The 19,096-nt window shown below is 36.4% G+C and overlaps 1 protein-coding gene across 1 annotated transcript in view; it reads right to left on the minus strand.

Moving 5' to 3' along the window:
• KLHDC1 (kelch domain containing 1) overlaps window positions 1-19,096 on the minus strand; it is a 49,302-nt gene that overhangs the window by 12,764 nt on the left and 17,442 nt on the right. Inside the window, exons 4-8 of the mRNA XM_068530188.1 lie at window positions 18,628-18,746; window positions 9,253-9,331; window positions 7,495-7,578; window positions 2,796-2,879; window positions 2,261-2,319 (exon numbers count right to left, since the gene is read on the minus strand). Coding sequence (XP_068386289.1) covers window positions 2,261-2,319; window positions 2,796-2,879; window positions 7,495-7,578; window positions 9,253-9,331; window positions 18,628-18,746 — 425 coding nt within the window. The remainder of the gene's footprint in view (window positions 1-2,260; window positions 2,320-2,795; window positions 2,880-7,494; window positions 7,579-9,252; window positions 9,332-18,627; window positions 18,747-19,096) is intronic.

Here is a 19,096-nt window from a genome sequence, read left to right on the forward strand (position 1 = left end):
CCCCGCCCCTGGACTATAAGACTCCTCACAGGCTCCCCCTGGTTGGGACACACAGTTCTGAGGGCATTAGCTTGCTGTGGCTCCCTTTGCCTAGCAAAGCAATAAAGCTATTCTTTTTTACTTCACCCAAAACTCTGTCTCTGAGATTTAATTTGGTGTCAGTGTTCAGAGGCTGGATTTGGCTTCCCTGTTAGTTAATGAGTAAAACTTCCTCAGGTTTTTAACATAAATAGTTTCATGTCTGTCATTTTTTACTGTTGTTTCACATTTAATTTTGTATTTTCAGCTGACTTCCTTAAGGATATTATGGGATTTTGTTGTTGCTGCTGCTGTTTACTTTGGTCTATTGATTGTAGAATTTCCTGAAAATGCTACTCTAACTTCAAAATAAAAGTATGCAAGCCACTCCGGATCCAGGATAAACCTCTAAAGATTTCAAACAAATATTGTCATATTCTTAAAATAAAAACAGAAATAAAAACATAAGCACAGGGACTTCTCTGGCCGTCTAGTGGTTAAGACTCCGTGCTTCCACTGCAGTGGGCACGGGTTTGATCCCTGGTTGGGGAACTAAGATCCCACATGCCGTATGGTGCAGCCAAACAAAACAAAACAAAACCATAAGCACAAAACTTTAACTAATTTAGGAGGTGAGATCACACCATTCTCCAACATTCCGGAATGCTCCAGAATAACATGGGCCGTTGGTAGAAGACGTAATTTATTTTTTCCAAAATGGAAATATTTTTACTGTTTTTGTTAACTATAAAAAACATTTGGGTTACAAAACATTCAACAACCACAAAAATAGTTTTTAAAAAGGACAGTTCTCCTATAATCCTGTCCTCCAGCAATAAGAAACATTAATAATTTGGTATATATCTTTCCTAACTTTAATGCACATATAAAGACATTTATTAAAAATATACAAATAGGATCATATACTCTGTTCAGTCAATTTTTTTCATTTAACTAGTATGTTGCAGAATATTTCCATGAAGCATAGTGTCCTTTGGTAATGGAAGCATGGCAGCTCATTGGGCAAATGCACCATGATTTAAACAACCCCCACTTACGGACATGAGGGCTGATGTCATGTTTTTGCTCTTATAAATAATGTTGCAATAAACATCTTTGTTGTGTGTGCACACACACGTACATATATGCACACACATATAAACACTTGTCCAATTTTTGTCTTAGGAGGAATTCTGGATCAAAGTAGAAATTCCATTTTATATTTTAAACATATTACCAGACTACCTTCCAGAAAATTATACCCATTTAAACTCCCACTAATTGTGTTACAACCTAGCACAAACTGGTCATTTGTAATTATTTTTATCCGGTAAGTGAAAACTATTATTTTTATTTCAATTTCTTTAATAATTTATGAAGTTGGACATCTTTTAAAAATAATTTCTGCATATTTGTATTTCTTCTATGAGTTGCTCATTCATGTTCTTTGTTCACTTTTATTGGCTTGTTTGTCTTTTTCTTACTGATTTTCTGAGTTCTTATGAATCTCAGCCCTTTTGGTTAGAAATACTGTAAATATTACTTCTAGTTTGTTTTTTGTTTGCATTTTCCAATTTGCTTTTCAACTTTTTGTGGTATATATTTCTACACAGAAATATTTAATTCTTAAATGGTCTTATCAATCAGTCTTTTAATTTATGAATTTTGGGTTATATCATCTTTATAAAAGCTTTTTCCATGCCAAGATTTTAAAGATAATCTGCTATATTTTCTTCTAGCACTTTTGGGGTTTTATTTTTAATAGTATTTATACTTTGGCATAATATATAGGTCTGATTCCAACTCATTACATGAACAGCTGAATTGATAGCTAAATATATTTATTCTATTGCTAAATATATATTATGAGCAATAAAATCTGACTTTGACTCACTCGGTTATCTGTTGACCTGTGATGAACCCATTAAAACGTCATTTGTTCCACTGACCAGTCCTCAAGAATATGTAGTATAAAACCAGTACTTTTACATAATCAATTTTCAACTGCTAGTGTTCTCATGTTTTATATAGTCTAGTTAAAGAATGAACGCTATATTGAAATCTATATATCCCTTGCTTAGGCAAACAATCTGAAGGGGAAGAAAATATCAGTTCAGTTTTACAGATCCAAGTTTGGATTATACCATGCATGTGTGCACACGTCTGTGCAGGCAGACACACACACACACACACACACACACAAATGCCTACAGATTAAAACACACTTAAATTTCGAACTTACCTTCCAGACCAGGTCCAGGTATCTAAGTTTAGATAGTGCAAATCATTCATCCTAGTTTGCTAAAACAAAAGTGTATGAAATTGGTCAGTGTTTTACATATTTCATGGGCTAAAATTTTGGTTTTAAAATAAATTCAGATTAAAAATAGATTAACTCTATTTTACTTAACATCAGAAGTTTATATATTGGGAAACAATGCTAAGTATTAATAAAGTTAGCATAGAGCTACCAAATTAATGTATCAAGGGAGAAAGGAAAAAATGAGTTTAAACTAACAAGATTTAGACAATAAGAAATTAAACTTTTCTGATAAATCACTGAAGTGAAGGATTCTCCCCCATTAAAATATGATTTATAATCATCTGTGATTACTCATGTATGGTCCGTTTGGGGAATAGAAGATTTTAAAAAGTTATTATTGAATGGCATTTTAATCTCTAGACTATTTGAATGTTCAGCTGTTCCACAAACTCAAAAGATCAATTTTTGTAAGAAGCATCAAACATTAAAGACCATTTTCATAAAAAACACTAACCAAAACACGTCCGCCAAAGATATAGCCCTTATTTCCGAGAACTGCACACGTATGCGCGGCTCGTGGCTGCGGTGGAACACCACCCTGCAAGCAGAGATCAGAAAATGGAGCGCAAAGGTTTGAAACATCTATAATGAAGTCACATTCCTATGCTCAGTATGAGAAATACTTGACTGCTAAGTTACCATTACCTATGTAACTTAATTCAAAACCTTAATGCAAAAGTTCGTTCTCAATAGTAATAATTATAGACAAATACTATTCCTAAGGAATTACATTTATTCACCCTGATTTTTACTTTTTTTTTTACAATATTGACTGATTTATTATTATTATTATTATTATTATTTTGGCTGTGTTGGGTCTTAGTTGCAGCATGCAGGATCTTTCATTGTGGCATGCGGGCTCCCTAGTTGAGGCATGCGGGCTCAGTAGTTGTGGTGCGAGGGCTTAGCTGCCCCACAGCAAAACAGGGATTGAACCCACGTCCCCTGCATTGGAAGGCAGATTCTTAACCAGTGGACCACCAGGGAAGTCCCTGATCTTTACTTTTTAAAGCGTTTTTCTTAAATGCCTGACACTATTTGGCAAAATAAGATTTCACATAGGGACTTCCCCGGTGGCGCAGTGGTGGTTGGGAATCCGCCTGCCAGCTCAGGGACATGGGTTCAAGCCCTGGTCCGGGAAGATCCCACATGCCGTGGAGCAACTAAGCCCATGCGTCACACTATTGAGCCCGGGCGCCTAGAGCCCGTACTCCGCAACAAGAGAAGCCACCGCAATGAGAAGCCCGTGCACTGCAACGAAGAGTAGCCCCCACTCGCCCCAACTAGAGAAAACCCGCACACAGCAATGAAGACCCAACGCAGCCAAAATAAATAAATAAATGTATAAAAAAAAGAAAAAAATTTTCACATAAATTTTAGCTTAAAATATAAAGATTAAAAAATTATATTTAAAAACATTTTCTTTCTCTCCCTTGCCCATCCCACGCCCTCCTTCCCTCCCTTTTCCTCTCTCTCTTCTCTCTCCCTCTCTCTCTCTCACTCATACACACACACAGAGACAAACACACACAGAGTTAATATTAATATGAGTGAGCAGTACACTGTGTGATGATCTCAGAGACTTAAAAAAAAATCAATCTGCCCCCCCAAAACTCTTGATGCTTCAAATTCCACAATAAGAACTTCACTCTTGGCTTAAGCCAGTGTTTATCTCTTACTAAAACTCTTCACATTAACTGATAATACTTCTTTATACTTTTACTTTGAATAAATATAGCAGATCTTTTCTTCAGAGAAGTTTGGGGTTGGTGGGAAAAGAGAGGGTATAATGGGTAGATTAATGAATAAGATTTGAAGGAAGAATTTTTTTTAAATTAATTAATTTATTTATTTTTGACTGTGTTGGGTCTTCGTTTCTGTGTGAGGGCTTCCTCCAGTTGCAGCGAGCGGGGGCCACTCTTCATCGCGGCACGCGGGCCTCTCACTGTCGCGGCCTCTCCTGTTGCGGAGCACAGGCTCCAGACGCGCAGGCTCAGTAGTTGTGGCTCACGGGCCTAGCCGCTCCGCGGCATGTGGGATCCTCCCGGACCGGGGCACGAACCCGTGTAGCCCTGCATTGGCAGGCGGATTCCCAACCACTGCGCCACCAGAGAAGCCCCTGAAGGAAGAACTTTCTGCATAATTTCCATGTGTTCATGGTGGGTACCTTCGTGTATGTATTTAATTCCAAGTTCTGAAAGAACCCAACATTTTCAGCTCATTGGCTACCGAATGTGGGCACAGGAAATTTAAGCACTACATCCAATATCATAACCTCCTAGACTTTTTTACTTGAATAATTATGAGGTCAACATGGTAAGAAATAATTCAGATATTACCTATATAACACTTAAATAAATGAGAGAACCATTTGTGCTGCAGTTCCCAACACTTCCAACAAAACAAAAGTTTTATTGTCCCATCCCTGATCTGAAATTCTGGAAAAATTCTTCTACTATATACACATTCATTATGAAATAAATATTGACTTTCTCCTTTTTAATTTATGAAATACATTTAATATCCAACCAAAGCTTCTGAATAAACTGAGTTCATACCAGTCCAAACAGAAACAAAGTAATGGCATTTGCATTAGCCTGTGTGGCTAACTGCATAAATAACGCACAGTGCTTATTAGGTCGTTTGAAATACTGAAAATAACCCAAAGACCACTATTATACTCTACTGTTCTCATAGGGTTAAAAGTCCCATGTAGGAAAACACTTTCAACTTTCCATTTAACAGATGACATTATATGGCTTATCTAAAAGTACATAGTTCTTTTCAACCAGTTTCTTCAACTTCAACAGCAATAACTCTTACACTCTACCATGTTACCTTTCCTTTTGCTGCAGATATTTAGGAACAATTAATTAATTTAAGAATGTCTCTAAAAAATAAAGGGAACAAATTCTAGCTGCAACCGCATCAGAAAAACCTTCAGCTATAGGGGCTTCCCTGGTGGCGCAGTGCTTAAGAATCCGCCTGCCAGTGCAGGGGACATGGGTTCGAGCCCTGGTCTGGGAAGATCCCACATGCCGTGGAGCAACTAAGCCCATGTGCCACAACTACTGAGCCCGTGCACCTAGAGCCCGTGATCCACAACAAGAGAAGCCACCGCAATGAGAAGCCCGCGCACCGCAATGAAGAGTAGCCCCCGCTCGCCACAACTAGAGAAAGTCCGTGCGCAGCAACGAAGACCCAATGCAACCAAAAATAAAAAATAAATTAAAAAAAACCCTTCAGATATAATATAAACAATGTAAGAACTTATTTGAAGAAATAATCAGAGAAATCACAGTGAAAATACTGTTAAACACTAACTGAAAGAGTGCCAGTGCCTGTTAGGCTGCTGGTGCAGAAGGGGGGAAGGGGTATGGATTAAGGTAAGGAGAGAGAGAAGGAGTCACAACAGAAAGACCTGAAGTCCAAAGAACTAATTATAAGCTACCTCAGTTCACTTATTCCAAGGAGCACATTCTAAAAATATGCCTGCAGTAGCTCCAGACTCTTGCTTATTCTCTAAGGGAGCAGAGCGTTAAGAGGCCTGAAAGAGATCCAGGATGAGTTTCAGTAGATCCAGTCTCAATAATATTTCTCTCCACCTGCTTGCTGACACGAAATTATTTTAACAGAGATAAGATGCTTTTATTTCATTAATACACAAATCTTAACATTAAAATGCTGACTGATTGAGTTATTTGTAGTGAGGTGGATGGAGTTAGAGTCTGTCATACAGAGTGAAGTAAGTCAGAAAGAGAAAAACAAATACAGTATGCTAACACATATATATGGAATCTAAGGAAAAAAAAAAATGGACATATATACACTACCAAATGTAAAATAGATAGCTAGTGGGAAGCAGCTGCATAGCACAGGGAGATCAGCTCCGCGCTTTGTGACCACCTAGAGGGGTGGGATAGGGAAGGTGGGAGGGAGGGAGATGCAAGAGGGAAGAGATATGGGAACACAAGTATATGTATAACTGATTCACTTTGTTATAAAGCAGAAAGTAACACACCATTGTAAAGCAATTATACTCCAATAAAGATGTTAAAAATAAATAAATAAAATAAAATAAAATAAAATGCTGACTGCAGGAAAATTCAATCAACAAATATGATCGACTGATAGTTGATCAGTTCCAAAATTAGAAGAGAACAGAAGAGCACTGGAAACCTGAAAAGCACTGCTTGGAAAAAGAGGATGCTGAGAAGGGTCAAACCTTGTAACACTTGCTATTTTGCACAGAACCTCCCTCACTACCATCTACAGAAGCTGCACTGCAAGGAATTTTAGTCATACGTGCATGTTAGTGACAGAAATTTGGTTTTGCCTGTTCAGCATTCTATTCTGCACAGTTCCGGTGAGCTGACCAATCACAATACCTTGCTCCCCTAGGGACAGACCTGAGACTCAGACCTGGCCAGTCATCCCCTTGGCAGCAGGGACTGATATAGAGTAGGAACATGCCTAAGTAGAGCCAGAGTCCTTTTCTAGGACAAAGATATAGACATTGACAGAATACAGCACCAATAGAAAGATCTGGTGTAGCCAGGGGCCATATTCCCTTCTAAATGAGCTGGACAGTCTGCAGTAGACAGAATGAAGCTGGCACACAGAGAAGCAGGGAGAAACCGACAGAGAGATGCAAATATTGTGATGGTGTTGGATAACTTGCTCCAGTTCCTAAGGTCCTGGTCCCTGTAGCTCCTTCCACTGTGTGAACCACTTCAAAATACGCTTCCCAGCTATGTGAGAATTCTTTAATGGCTTAAACTAATGTGAATTTGTGTTTGTTCATGAGCAGATGAAAGAGTATTAAGATTGCAAGGGTTTATGAAACATGGGCTTTTTAAAATCATGGACTTTGTTACGAAAGGACTTTTTAAAAAAGACTTCATTAAATCAGGGCATTACACTTGTGGGTAAAGAATGATGATGGCACCTCTTTAGATTTTTCTAGAAAACCTTAGTTAGCCTGGAGAAAAATATGTGATTAAAAAAAAGTACTAATAACAGTTCTCATAAGAGAACCCCTTTGTATATGATAACAAACTCAATTACTAAAATCCAATAACCCAGTAAAAGAAATAGATTTTAAAAGTATTAATGAGTACACAAACATAAAGGTAACTTTTTACAATACTTACTTTAATTTCTGGTTGAAGCCAACTCTGTGTCTTTGTGTCAAATATGTGAACATCGTTATGCCAACCCCAGAATATCTGCTCTTCCTAAAACAGAAATTTAAAAAATATTTTTGAAAGCTTTTATAATTTTTAGATTAGTATTATAGTTTCACGGTATATTCACTGGTGAAATAATAGGCACTTTTACAGAAATAGAGTTCAGTGTGACCATAGTCATAAAGCTAATGCGTACACCAGGGTAACTACAGTCATAAAGCTAACGCATACACCAGTGTAACCACAGTCGTAAAGCTAATGCATACACCAGTGGCTCACAAAGTGTGGTCCCTAGGCCATAGCAGCATCACCTGGCAACTTTCCTTCTCGTAGTATTGCTTGCATGAGTCATGACTTTACTTGTTGACAATCTTCCACTTCTCTCAAAGGAATATCTCTTTTAAAATTGCAGAGAACAGAATGATATTTACATTTGGAAATCTCTTTTCCTAAAGTACAGGTTCAGAATTCCTAATCACTGCTGTTAGAAACTTTAGGGAACAATGGTTCCTTTTTCCAAAGACTTCCAATCAATTCTACTTAACCAAGCACCTTGTTCTTACGCATCAAACTTATGCTCACTCTCTTGTCTTCTAGGAAGACCAAACTATTGGCAAGGCAAAGATTTAGCAGTTAGACTGTATTTAGCATCTTCTGCATTGCTAAAATCCTCTACCACTACTCTAGCTTACCTCTGTACCAGTTTTATGTTATATGTCAGGAATATATCATTCATTTTTGTCAGGACTTGTCAAACAAGTCAAATAAACTAAATAATTTACTTAGTTTAGAATCTAAATGAAAAAATCTACCTGTACACCATAAACTTTAGGACATGATCATTAGCCTAACTGTACTAGAGGAGAAAAAAATGAGAGATTTCACTGATGAGTAGACATAATTAATGGGAAGTTATATTACTAAAAATTATCAGTAATACTGTAAGTAGCAAAACTTTAAAGATATTTCATTTTAAAAACTCAAAAACCATGTAAACCATTTTTAGCACTTAAAAACCATTCAGTTTTATTAATTAGCATATATTAATTTCACACATAGTCTAAATAAAGACTATGGAGAATTTTTAAATACCCATATACAAAGAGATATACATGAAATGTACATATACCTTTACATTAATAAAGTACAATAATAATACATGCTAGTCGAAGGTAAAACTGAAGAGCTACTGTGTATCTTGGTGGTGAGATCAATGGTTTTTAAAGTTGTCTTTTAAAAGATTTCATTTTTATAAGTCATGAGTTCTTTCATTAATAATAGTTTATTCTCTAACCAGTAAGAATAAATAGAAAAAGTAATATGACTACCAACTTACTCACTCTCATACAGAAGCCAGACTGAGCTATGAATAGTTCTGGTGGACGTACCTAAAAGGAGGTGTATGTCAGCAATAGCCACTGCGGTTACCTATGAACAAAGTATTTCCAAGTTGTGCTAAAGCCACTAGTTGTCTAACAGAAGCAGCTATAAGTGATTAATGGCATCAGAAAAGACATTACTCTGCCAGTAGCCATGAAGGCTGATATAATTAGGTGACAGAACCTCCTGCAACTGAACCCAAATTCAAAAGAGAAAAAATACATTTTTTTTCATAATATCAATTACAGCAAATTAAAATGAGAAAAACTGGGCTCATTATTTCTGAAGACTGTAACGTGACACTAACTTAGAGGAAAATGTAAACAGGGATTACTCTCTTACCCAAGATGCATCATGAACATCAAAACAATCTTGGAGTTCATTGTGTCTCCTACACCCATAGCCACCAAAATATATTAATCTGAAAAACAAAACAAAGGACACACTTTAGGAGTTCTACTTTCAGTCTGTTCACAGAAAGTTGGAAGACATCATTTCTCTCACAACCTAAACAAGCCATATAAACTACAAAACCATAGTTTAAAAAAAAATCAAAGAGCTATGGGAACAAAGAGACCTAAATGAACTAATTCCAGAAAGTAATGAGCTCCCAGTAGGAGAGAAGAGGCCCATGGCTGCTTTCATCCCTGATGTAACAGCAGGAGGAGAAAGAATCCAGCACAGACTGGGTTTGTAAAAGAAGCCACCCAAAATTTTTACAGTCACATGTAGGCTGGCATAGCAAATTAGAATCTTAAGAAACTCAGCCACAGAGGGAGCTTGAACCTACTCAACAACTTTTTCACATAGTCTTCAGGGAGGGCTCAGGGTCAGTCACCAAGAGCTGGAAGCAGAGAAGAGCTGAGCAACTCTCCTTGAGGCAATCTGAGCTATCAACTCTAAAGTTTGGGATCTGGGCAGGAGATCTGACAGAAACACCTCAGAGGCATGCCAAGCCATTATAGCATACAGGGAGGGTGCCCTCAAAAGGCCAGGTGGGGGAGGTGCAATGCTGAAAGAGATCTCTCAAGGTGCAGAAAGTATAAAGTGGGATTGGAGAGCAAACAGAACTCCCTAGCAACGCAGGTAGGCTATGAAACAAGGAGAGATCTCCCACAGTTCTGAGAAGTAGGTACTCAGCTGTGAAGCACTGTTCAAAATCTCTAGACAATCTCTAGTGCTCAAACATTGGGCTGTAGCAAAGGAAAGTCTTGGTCCTGCATCAGAACATTTGAAGCCAGTGGTTAAACTGAATCAAACTAAAGCTGCAACAAAGTCCAAACACAGATCAACTATAGATTAGACTGACTTAAATCCCACTCTAGCAACCTGAAAAAGGAAAAAAGGGCATGTCCTTTTCTGGAAAGAAATATTGTTTATTCCCATCTTTACTGTTCTTTCGTACAGAATGTCTGTCAAATGATGAAGAAATTACAAGGTATAAGAAAAGGCAAAAAAAGTGACCCATGATCAAGAGAGGAAAGAGTCAATATAAGCTGACTCCAAGGTGGCCCAGATATTAGAATTATTAGACATGGCCTTTAAAATAACTATGGTAGAAATAGTAACAGACTAGTTTGTAAAAGGTGGACAATGTGCAGGAAGAACTAGGTAATTTTGGCACAGACATGGAACCATGAAAAAGAATGAAATGAAAATGCAAAAAATTGGAAAATAAGATGTCAGAAATAAAGAAATTCATTAGATAGTCATAACAGGAAACTGGACATAGCAATGGAAAAGATGAACTTGAAGATAAGTCAATTGGTCAAAAAAAGTATCCAAATTAAAACAAAGAGAATAAAAGAGTGGGGGGCAGGGAAGAGAGCCCAAGCTCTGTATAACAATATCATATGATCTAATGTGCATATAATAGGAGTCCCAGAAGGAGAAGAGACAAATAAATGGGTAGAAGAAATATTTGTTAATTAATAAGAACTTCCTAAAACTGATGAAAGATTTACATCCACCAGCCCCAGAAGCTCAGCACACTCCAAGCTGGATAAATACAAATGAGTGAATTTCTCACCAGAAGAATGGAGGCCAAAAGGCAATGTAATAAAGTCATTAAAGTGCTGAAAGAAAGAAAAAAATCTGTCAACCCCATGAGTGAAAAAAATCACAAGGAAAGTTAGAAATTACCTTGAAATGACTGAAAATGCAAACAGAATAAAACAAAACTTATGGAATACTGTGAAGGTGGTGCTCAGAGGGAATCTTATAGCTATAAATGCCCACAAATTTAAAAAGAAAGATCTCATACCAATAATATAACTGTACACATCAAGGAACTAGAAAGAGAAGCAAACTAAACCCATAGATAACAGAAGGAAATAATAAAAATTAAAGGGGAAATAAGCAAAATGGTGAATAGAAAAACAATAGAGAGAAACAACAAAACCAAAAGTTGGGTCTTTGAAAATATCAACAAAATTGACAAATCTTTAGCTAGGTTGACTAAAAAAAAAGTAGAGAAAATTCAAATTACTAAAATTAGGAGTGACAGAGGGGACATTGCTGTTAACATGACAGAAATAAAAAGATCATAAGAGAATACCAAAAAACTGCATACCAACAGACTGTATAAACTAGATGAAATAGAAAAATTCCTGGAAAGACACACACTTCCAAAAGGGGCTCATGAAGAAATAAAAAATCTGAATAAACATATAATAAGTAAAGAGACTGAATCAGTAATCCAAAAACCTCCCAACAAAGAAAAGTCCAGGACCAGATGGCTTCAGTGGTGAATTATATCAAATATTTCAAGAAGAATTAATACCAACCCTTCTCTAACATTTAAAAATACTGAGAAGGAGGGAACACTTCCTAATTCATTCAATGAGGTCAGCATTATCCTGAAACTGAAGCCAGACAAAAACACAACAAGAAAACTACATATATCTGATAAGGGTTTACTATCCAAATATGTAAAGAATTCCTACAACTCAATAACAAAAAGATAAAACAATCCAATTTTTAAAAAATGGGCAAAGGACTAGAATAGACATTTCTCCAAAGAAGATATACAAACGGCCAATAAGCACTGGAAAAGATGGTCAACATCATTAGTCACTGGGGAAATACAAATCAAAACCACAATGGATACCACTTCACACCCGTTACAATGGCAATTATAAAACAAACAAACAAACAAAAAACAAAAGAAAATAGCAAGAGTTGGTGAGACTGTAGAAAACTGGAACGTTTATAGTGGGAATATAACATGGCATAGTTACTGTGGAAAACAGTTTGGTTCTCCTCAAAATGTTGAACATAGGGGCTTCCCTGGTGGTGCAGTGGTTAAGAATCCACCTGCCAATGCAGGGGACACGGGTTCGAGCCCTGGTCCGGGAAGATCCCACATGCCGCAGAGCAACTAAGCCCATGTGCCACAACTACTGAGCCTACGCTTTAGAGCCCATGAGCCACAACAACTGAAGCCCGCGCGCCTAGAGCCTGTGCTCCACAACAAGAGAAGCCACCACAACGAGAACCCTGTGCACCACAATGAAGAGTAGCCCCCGCTCGTCACAACTAGAGAAAGCCTGCACGCAGCAACGAAGACCCAACACAGCCAAAAATAAATAAATTAAAAATAAATTAAATTAAATTAAAAAAAATGTTGACCATAGAATTACCATATGACTCACCTAAAAGAATTAGAAAAAGAAGAACAAACAAGGTCCAAAGTCAGCAGAAGGAAAGAAATAACAAAGATCAGAGAAGAAATAAATAAAATAGAGATTTAAAAAACTAATAGAAAAGATCAATGAAAATAAGAGCTGGTTCTTTGTAAAGATACACAAAATTGAAAATTTTTTAGTCAGACTCATCAATAAAGAAAGAGAGAAGACCCAAGTAAATAAAATCAGAAATAAAAGAGAAGTTACAACCAACACCACAGAAATACAAATCATAAGAGATTACTATGAACAATTATAAGCCAAAAAAATGAACAACCTAGAACTGGATAAACTCCTAGCCACATACAATCTCCCAAGACTGAATGAGGAAGAAACAGAAAATCTGAACAGACTGACTACTAGCAATAAAATTGATCAGTAATCAAAAAAACTCCCAAAAAACAAAAGTCCAGGACCAGATGGCTTCACAAATGAATTCTATCATACCTTCAAAGAAGATTTAACACCTATCCTTCTCAAATTATTCCAAAAAAATTGAAGAGGAGAGAAAATTTCCAAACCCATTCTACAAGGCCAGCATTACCTTGACACCAAAATCAGAAAAAGACACTACAAAAAAAGAAACTTACAGGCCAATATCCCTGGTGAACATAGATACACAAATCTTCAACAAAACACTAGCAAACTGAATTCAACAATACGTTAAAAGGATCATACACAATGATCAAGTGGGATTTATCCCAGAAATGCAAGGATGGCTCAGTATCCACAAATCAATCAACATGACACACCACAGTAACAAAATGAAGGATAAAAATCATGCAATCAACTCAATAGCTACAGAAAAAGCATTTGACAAAATCCAACATCGATTCATTACAAAAACTCTCAACAAAGTGGGTGGACAAGGAACATACATCAACACAATAAAGGCCATTTTTGACAAACTCACAGCTAACATCATAGTCAATGGTGAAAAGCTGAAAGCGTTTCCTCTAAGATCAGGAACAATACAAGGATGCCCCCATTTTTACTTAATATTGGAAATCCTAGCCACAGCAATCAGAGAAGAAAAAGAAATAAAAAGCATCCAAATTGGAAGGGAAGGAATAAAACTGTCACTATTTGCAGATGACATGATTCTATATATAGAATACTCTAAAGAGTCCACCAAAAAACTATAAAAACTAATAAATGAATTCAATAAAGTTACAGGACACAAAATTAATAGACATAAATCGGTTGCATTTCTATACACTAATAATGAACTATCAGAGACAGAAATCAAGAAAATAATTCCATTTACAATTGCATCAAAATGAATAAAATACCTAGGAATAAATTTAACCAAAAAGGTGAAAGACCTGTACTATGAAAACTATAAGGCACTGATGAAAGAAATTGAAGATGACATGAATAAGTGGAAAGATATTTCATGTTCATGGATTGGAAGAATTAATATTGTTAAAATGTCCATACTACCCAAAGCAATCTATAGATTCAATGCAATCCTTATCAAAATACTGATGGCATTTTTTTCACAGAGCTAGAACAAATAATCCTAAAATTTTTATGGAACCACAAAAGACTCCAAATAGCCAAAATAATCTTGAGAAAGAAGAACAAAGCTAAATGTATCATGGTCCCTGGTTTCAAACTATACTACAAAGCTACAGTAATAAAAACAGTAAGGTACTGGTACAAAAATAGACACATAGATCAATGAAACAGAATAGAGAGCCCAGAAGTAAACCCATGCACGTATGCTCAGTTAATCTACAACATAAGAATATACAGGGGCTTCCCTGGTGGCGCAGTGGTTGAGAATCTGCCTGCCAGTGCAGGGGACACGGGTTCAAGCCCTGGTCTGGGAAGATCCCACATGCCACGGAGCAACTAGGCCTGTGAGCCACAACTACTGAGCCTGCGCGTCTGGAGCTTGTGCCCCGCAACGAGAGGCTGCGACAGTGAAAGGCCCGCGCACTGTGATGAAGAGTGGCCCCCACTTGCCGCAACTAGAGAAAGCCCTTGCACAGAAACGAAGACCCAACAAAGCCAAAAATAAATAAATTAATTAATTAATTAAATTTAAAAAAAAGACAAAAATCTACTATACTCTTTAAAAAAAAAGAATATACAATGGAGAAAAGACAGTCTCTTCAATAAGTGGTGTTGGGAAAACTTACAGCTACCTATAAAAGAATGAAACTAGACCATTTTCTCACACTATATACAAAAATAAACTCAAAATGCATTAAAGACTTAAGCGTAAGACTTGATACTATAAAACCCCTAGAAGAAAACTTAGGCAGTACACTCTTTGAAATCAGCCTTAGCAATATGTTTTTGGATCTGTCTTCTCTGGCAAGGGCAACAAAAGCAAAAATAAGCAAATGGGACCACAACAAACTAAAAAGCTTTTGTACAGCAAAAGAAACCGTCAATAAAACAAAAAGGCAACCTACTGAATGGGAGAAGATATTTGCAAATGATATGTCCACTAGGGGCTAATACACAAAATATATAAAGAACTCAAACAACTCAGTATCAGTTAAAAAAAACAACCCAGTTAAAACATGGGGAAAAGACCTGAACAGACATTTTTCCAAAGAACACATACAGATGTCCAACAGGCACATGAAAAGATGCTCAGTGTCGCTAATCGTCAGGGAAATGCAAACCCAAACCACAATGAGATGTCACCTTATACCTGTCAGAATGGCTATTATCAAAAGGACAAGAAATAACAAGTGTTGGCACAGATGTGGAGAAAAGGAAACCTTCATGCATTGTTGGTGGGAATGTAAATTGATACAACCACTATAGAAAACAGTATGGAAGTTCCTCAAATAATTAAAAATAGAACTACCATACCATCCAGCAATGCCACTCCTATTTAACCAAATAAAATGAAAACACTTATTCAGAAAGATATATACACCCAATGTTCATTGCAGCATTATTTACAATAGCCAAGATATGGAAGCAACCTGTGTCCATCAACAGATGAATGGATAAAGAAGATGTGGTGTGTATGTATGTACACACACACACACACACACACACACACAATGAAATATTACTCAGCCATAAAAAAGAATGAAATTTTGCCATTTGTGACAACATGGATGGACTCAAGATATTATGCTAAGTGAAATAAATCAGAGAAAAACAAATACTGCATGTTTTCACTTATGTGTAGAATGTAAAAATCAAAACAAAGAACAAATATGAAACAACAGATACAGAGAACGAACTAGTGGTTGCTAGAGGGGAAGGGTGGGGGATGGGTGAAATAGTGAAGGGATGAATAGGTACAAACCACCAGTTATAAAATTTAAAAACTAAATAATAAAAGATAAACTTGGATTCATATCTCATACCATTCACAGGTTTTTACTGGTTCTTTTTTTTTTGGCTGTGCCACACAGCTTGCAGGATCTTAGTTCCCTGACCAGGGATCAAACCCGTGCCCTCAGCAGTGAAAGTGTGGAGTCCTTACCACTGGACTGTCAGGGAAGCCCTCCCAGGTTTCTAAAAACAACAAAAGTACTAGAGGAAAGTATGTGAGAATTAGTTTATAATCTTGGAGTGGAAAAAACCTTTGCAATTGACTCAAAGTCAAGAAGCCAGAAAAGAAATTAGTGATAAATTTACCTAAATAACAGCTTTAAGAAGCTGTTTAATACACGCAAAACACACTTTATGCAAAGTCAAAAGACAAATGACAACCTGGAAAAAATATTTTCATATATCACAGTCAAACACTAATCTCTTTATACATAAATAACTCCTAGAAATCAAGAGTATCAAATAAAATAAATAAAAAATAATTAGCAAAGGATCAATCAAATAAAAAATAATTAGCAAAGGATTTATTTTTCAGTTCAGAGAAAAAGAAATAAAAATTGCCCTTAAATATATGAAAATTAAAATAAGACTGAGGCATCACATCTCACCTAAAAATTTGGCCAAAAACATCTAAGTTTGCCTGCAAATTCTTGGCAAGGCTGGGGACAAAGAGGCACTCCATTATTGACAACACAAAACAGCACAACTTTATTGGAGGAAAAGTTGGCAAAATCCAATGTTATGGATTGAATTGTGTCCCCCACAAAATTCATATATAGAAGTCCTAAGCCCCTGTATTTAGAATGTGACATTACTGGCTACTCAAAGCAGAGTACTAATGGTTATCAATTTGTAGGGCCAGAGAAAGCAACAACAGCATAATCATAGTTGGTTTCTCTTTAAATCTGATTAATCCACAATTCAAAGGTTTAAGATTTTCCTTTCCAAATTCTCATATTCTAGAGAGTATTTTGATCCATGTACCTTTTCATGACCAAGATAATCTTATTCCTTACCCTCTGGAATTCTGATATGCTTTTTGAGAATTATAAAATATTCTGTCAAATTTTAATGTCTGCCTTTTGTATTCAAAATATAAATGTGTATTATTTAAACTGATTGTTCTTTGAAACTTAACACCCTCCATCTTAATTATTATAAGTGCCCCCTGCAGTTTAAAAAGAGATTTTTTAAAAATAAACTGAATATTGAATAAAGCAGAGTAGGAATTACTGCAATTAAGAAGGCAAAACAATTATATTTTCTAGAAATAAAAACATAAGAATAATAAAAAAAGAATATGACCTTATTTAGAGACAGGGTCCTTATAGAGGCAATCAAGTTAAAATGAAGTCATGAGGGTAGGTCCTAATCCAATATGACTGGTATTCTTACAAAAAGGGAAAATTTGGAGACAGACAAGCACACAGAGAGAATGGTATGTGACTATGAAGGCAGAGATCAGAGTGTTGCTTCAACACACCAAAGGTTGCCAACAAATCACCAGAAGCTGGGGACAGGCATAAAACAGATTCTTTCTCAAAACCCAGAGAACGAACCAACCCTGCTGACACCTTGATCTCAGACTTCTAGCCTCCAGAACTATGAGACAATACATTTCTGTTGTTTATTCAGTTTATAGAACTCTGTTACAGCAACCTTAGCAAAATAAACATTTATCACAATTATAAATGTATTATCCTTTGACCAGAAATCAAATTCTGGAATTTTATCCAACAAATAGATCTGCAATCATATGTATATATACACAAATATATTCATTTAATCTAAGTGTTGCGTCATCTATATGGGAAAGTTTAAATAAACTTGGTATATCCACACAGGAGAATACTATGCAACTGTAAAAACAGAAACAAAATCAAGCTTTCTAACTAGAGATACAGAAAGATTAAAGTTCCCCATGGTATACTGTTGACTAAAAGAAGTCCAGTGGTTGAGACACCGCACTTCCAATGCAGGGGGTGCGGGTTCGATCCCTGGTCAGGGAACTACAATTCCCATATGCTGTGTGGCATGGCCCCCTCAAAAAAAAAAAAAGGAAGCAGCAGGGTGAAGAATAGTGTACGGAGTACACCGATATTTGTGTAAGGAGGAGGAAGAGAAGAGCACGTACCTATGTATTTGCTTCTATCTGCACAAAGTCACAGGGATGGCAGTTGTTCCCAAACTTGCCTGCACTTGGAATCACCTGAGGAGCTTAAAAAAATCATACCCCCAGTGATTGTAATTTGATTAGTTCTGGGGTATCACCTGGGCTTCAGAGCTTTTAAAAGATCCCCAGATTATTTCTCTGGCAGACAAGTTTGAGAACCACTGCTATAAAAATACAAAAGATATTAATAAAAGTAGCCATTTGTGCATGTGGAGGGTGGGAACAGGATGGATGGGGACAGGAGTGGGAGCCAGACTTTTCATTGTATCCTTTTTAATATGGTTTTGATTTTTGAACCATGTAACTGTATTAACGATTCAGAAAATTAATAAAGTAACGAATTTTTAAAAACCAAATAGCTGCTTCCACCATGTTTATTCTTATGACCTGGCTCTTATCCAGGTTCAAAACTGCCTTTAACATCAGTGTCAAAACAAGTTTGTAACTATCTTGAAAAAAATTTCAGACTTTCAAGTTTTCTCTATTTTGGTCACAAGCTGTAATCCTTACTTGAGTGCAGTTAATGAGATGGTTTTGCTGCATTACCTGTCTTTATATACCCAGCAGGAAAGTTTATCACGTGGTGTGGGTGGTTGACCTTCAAAGTTGGTGAGTTTTTCCCAAACATAGGTTCCATCTCTTGTTCGCAAATTAACAAAATAAAGCTTTTAAAAGAGGAGAACACCATTAGCAGACAGGACATTGGAAAATTAAACATATGTCACAGGGATATGTGATCCAAAATTAATAATATTACTTTTTCATTTTTAAAAGGTAAAAATTTTAATTGTAGAGTTAATGAAAATGGAACTATGTTTTAGAAGCAAAAATGATATATGAAAAATACTGAAATGGATCTTTTCCCATCATGCTCTTGTCCTATGAATATCAACTAAGTACGTAGTTAATTCTGAAGCAGAAAGACACGGCAGAAGAAAGCATGATGCTGCATTTTCACCCTATCTTTCAAACCTTATCATCATAAGCTCAAGCTTCTCTACATATGTCTTCTTTG

Source organism: Eschrichtius robustus, chromosome 1, assembly GCF_028021215.1.
Source record: "Eschrichtius robustus isolate mEscRob2 chromosome 1, mEscRob2.pri, whole genome shotgun sequence".
Taxonomy (NCBI): domain Eukaryota; kingdom Metazoa; phylum Chordata; class Mammalia; order Artiodactyla; family Eschrichtiidae; genus Eschrichtius; species Eschrichtius robustus.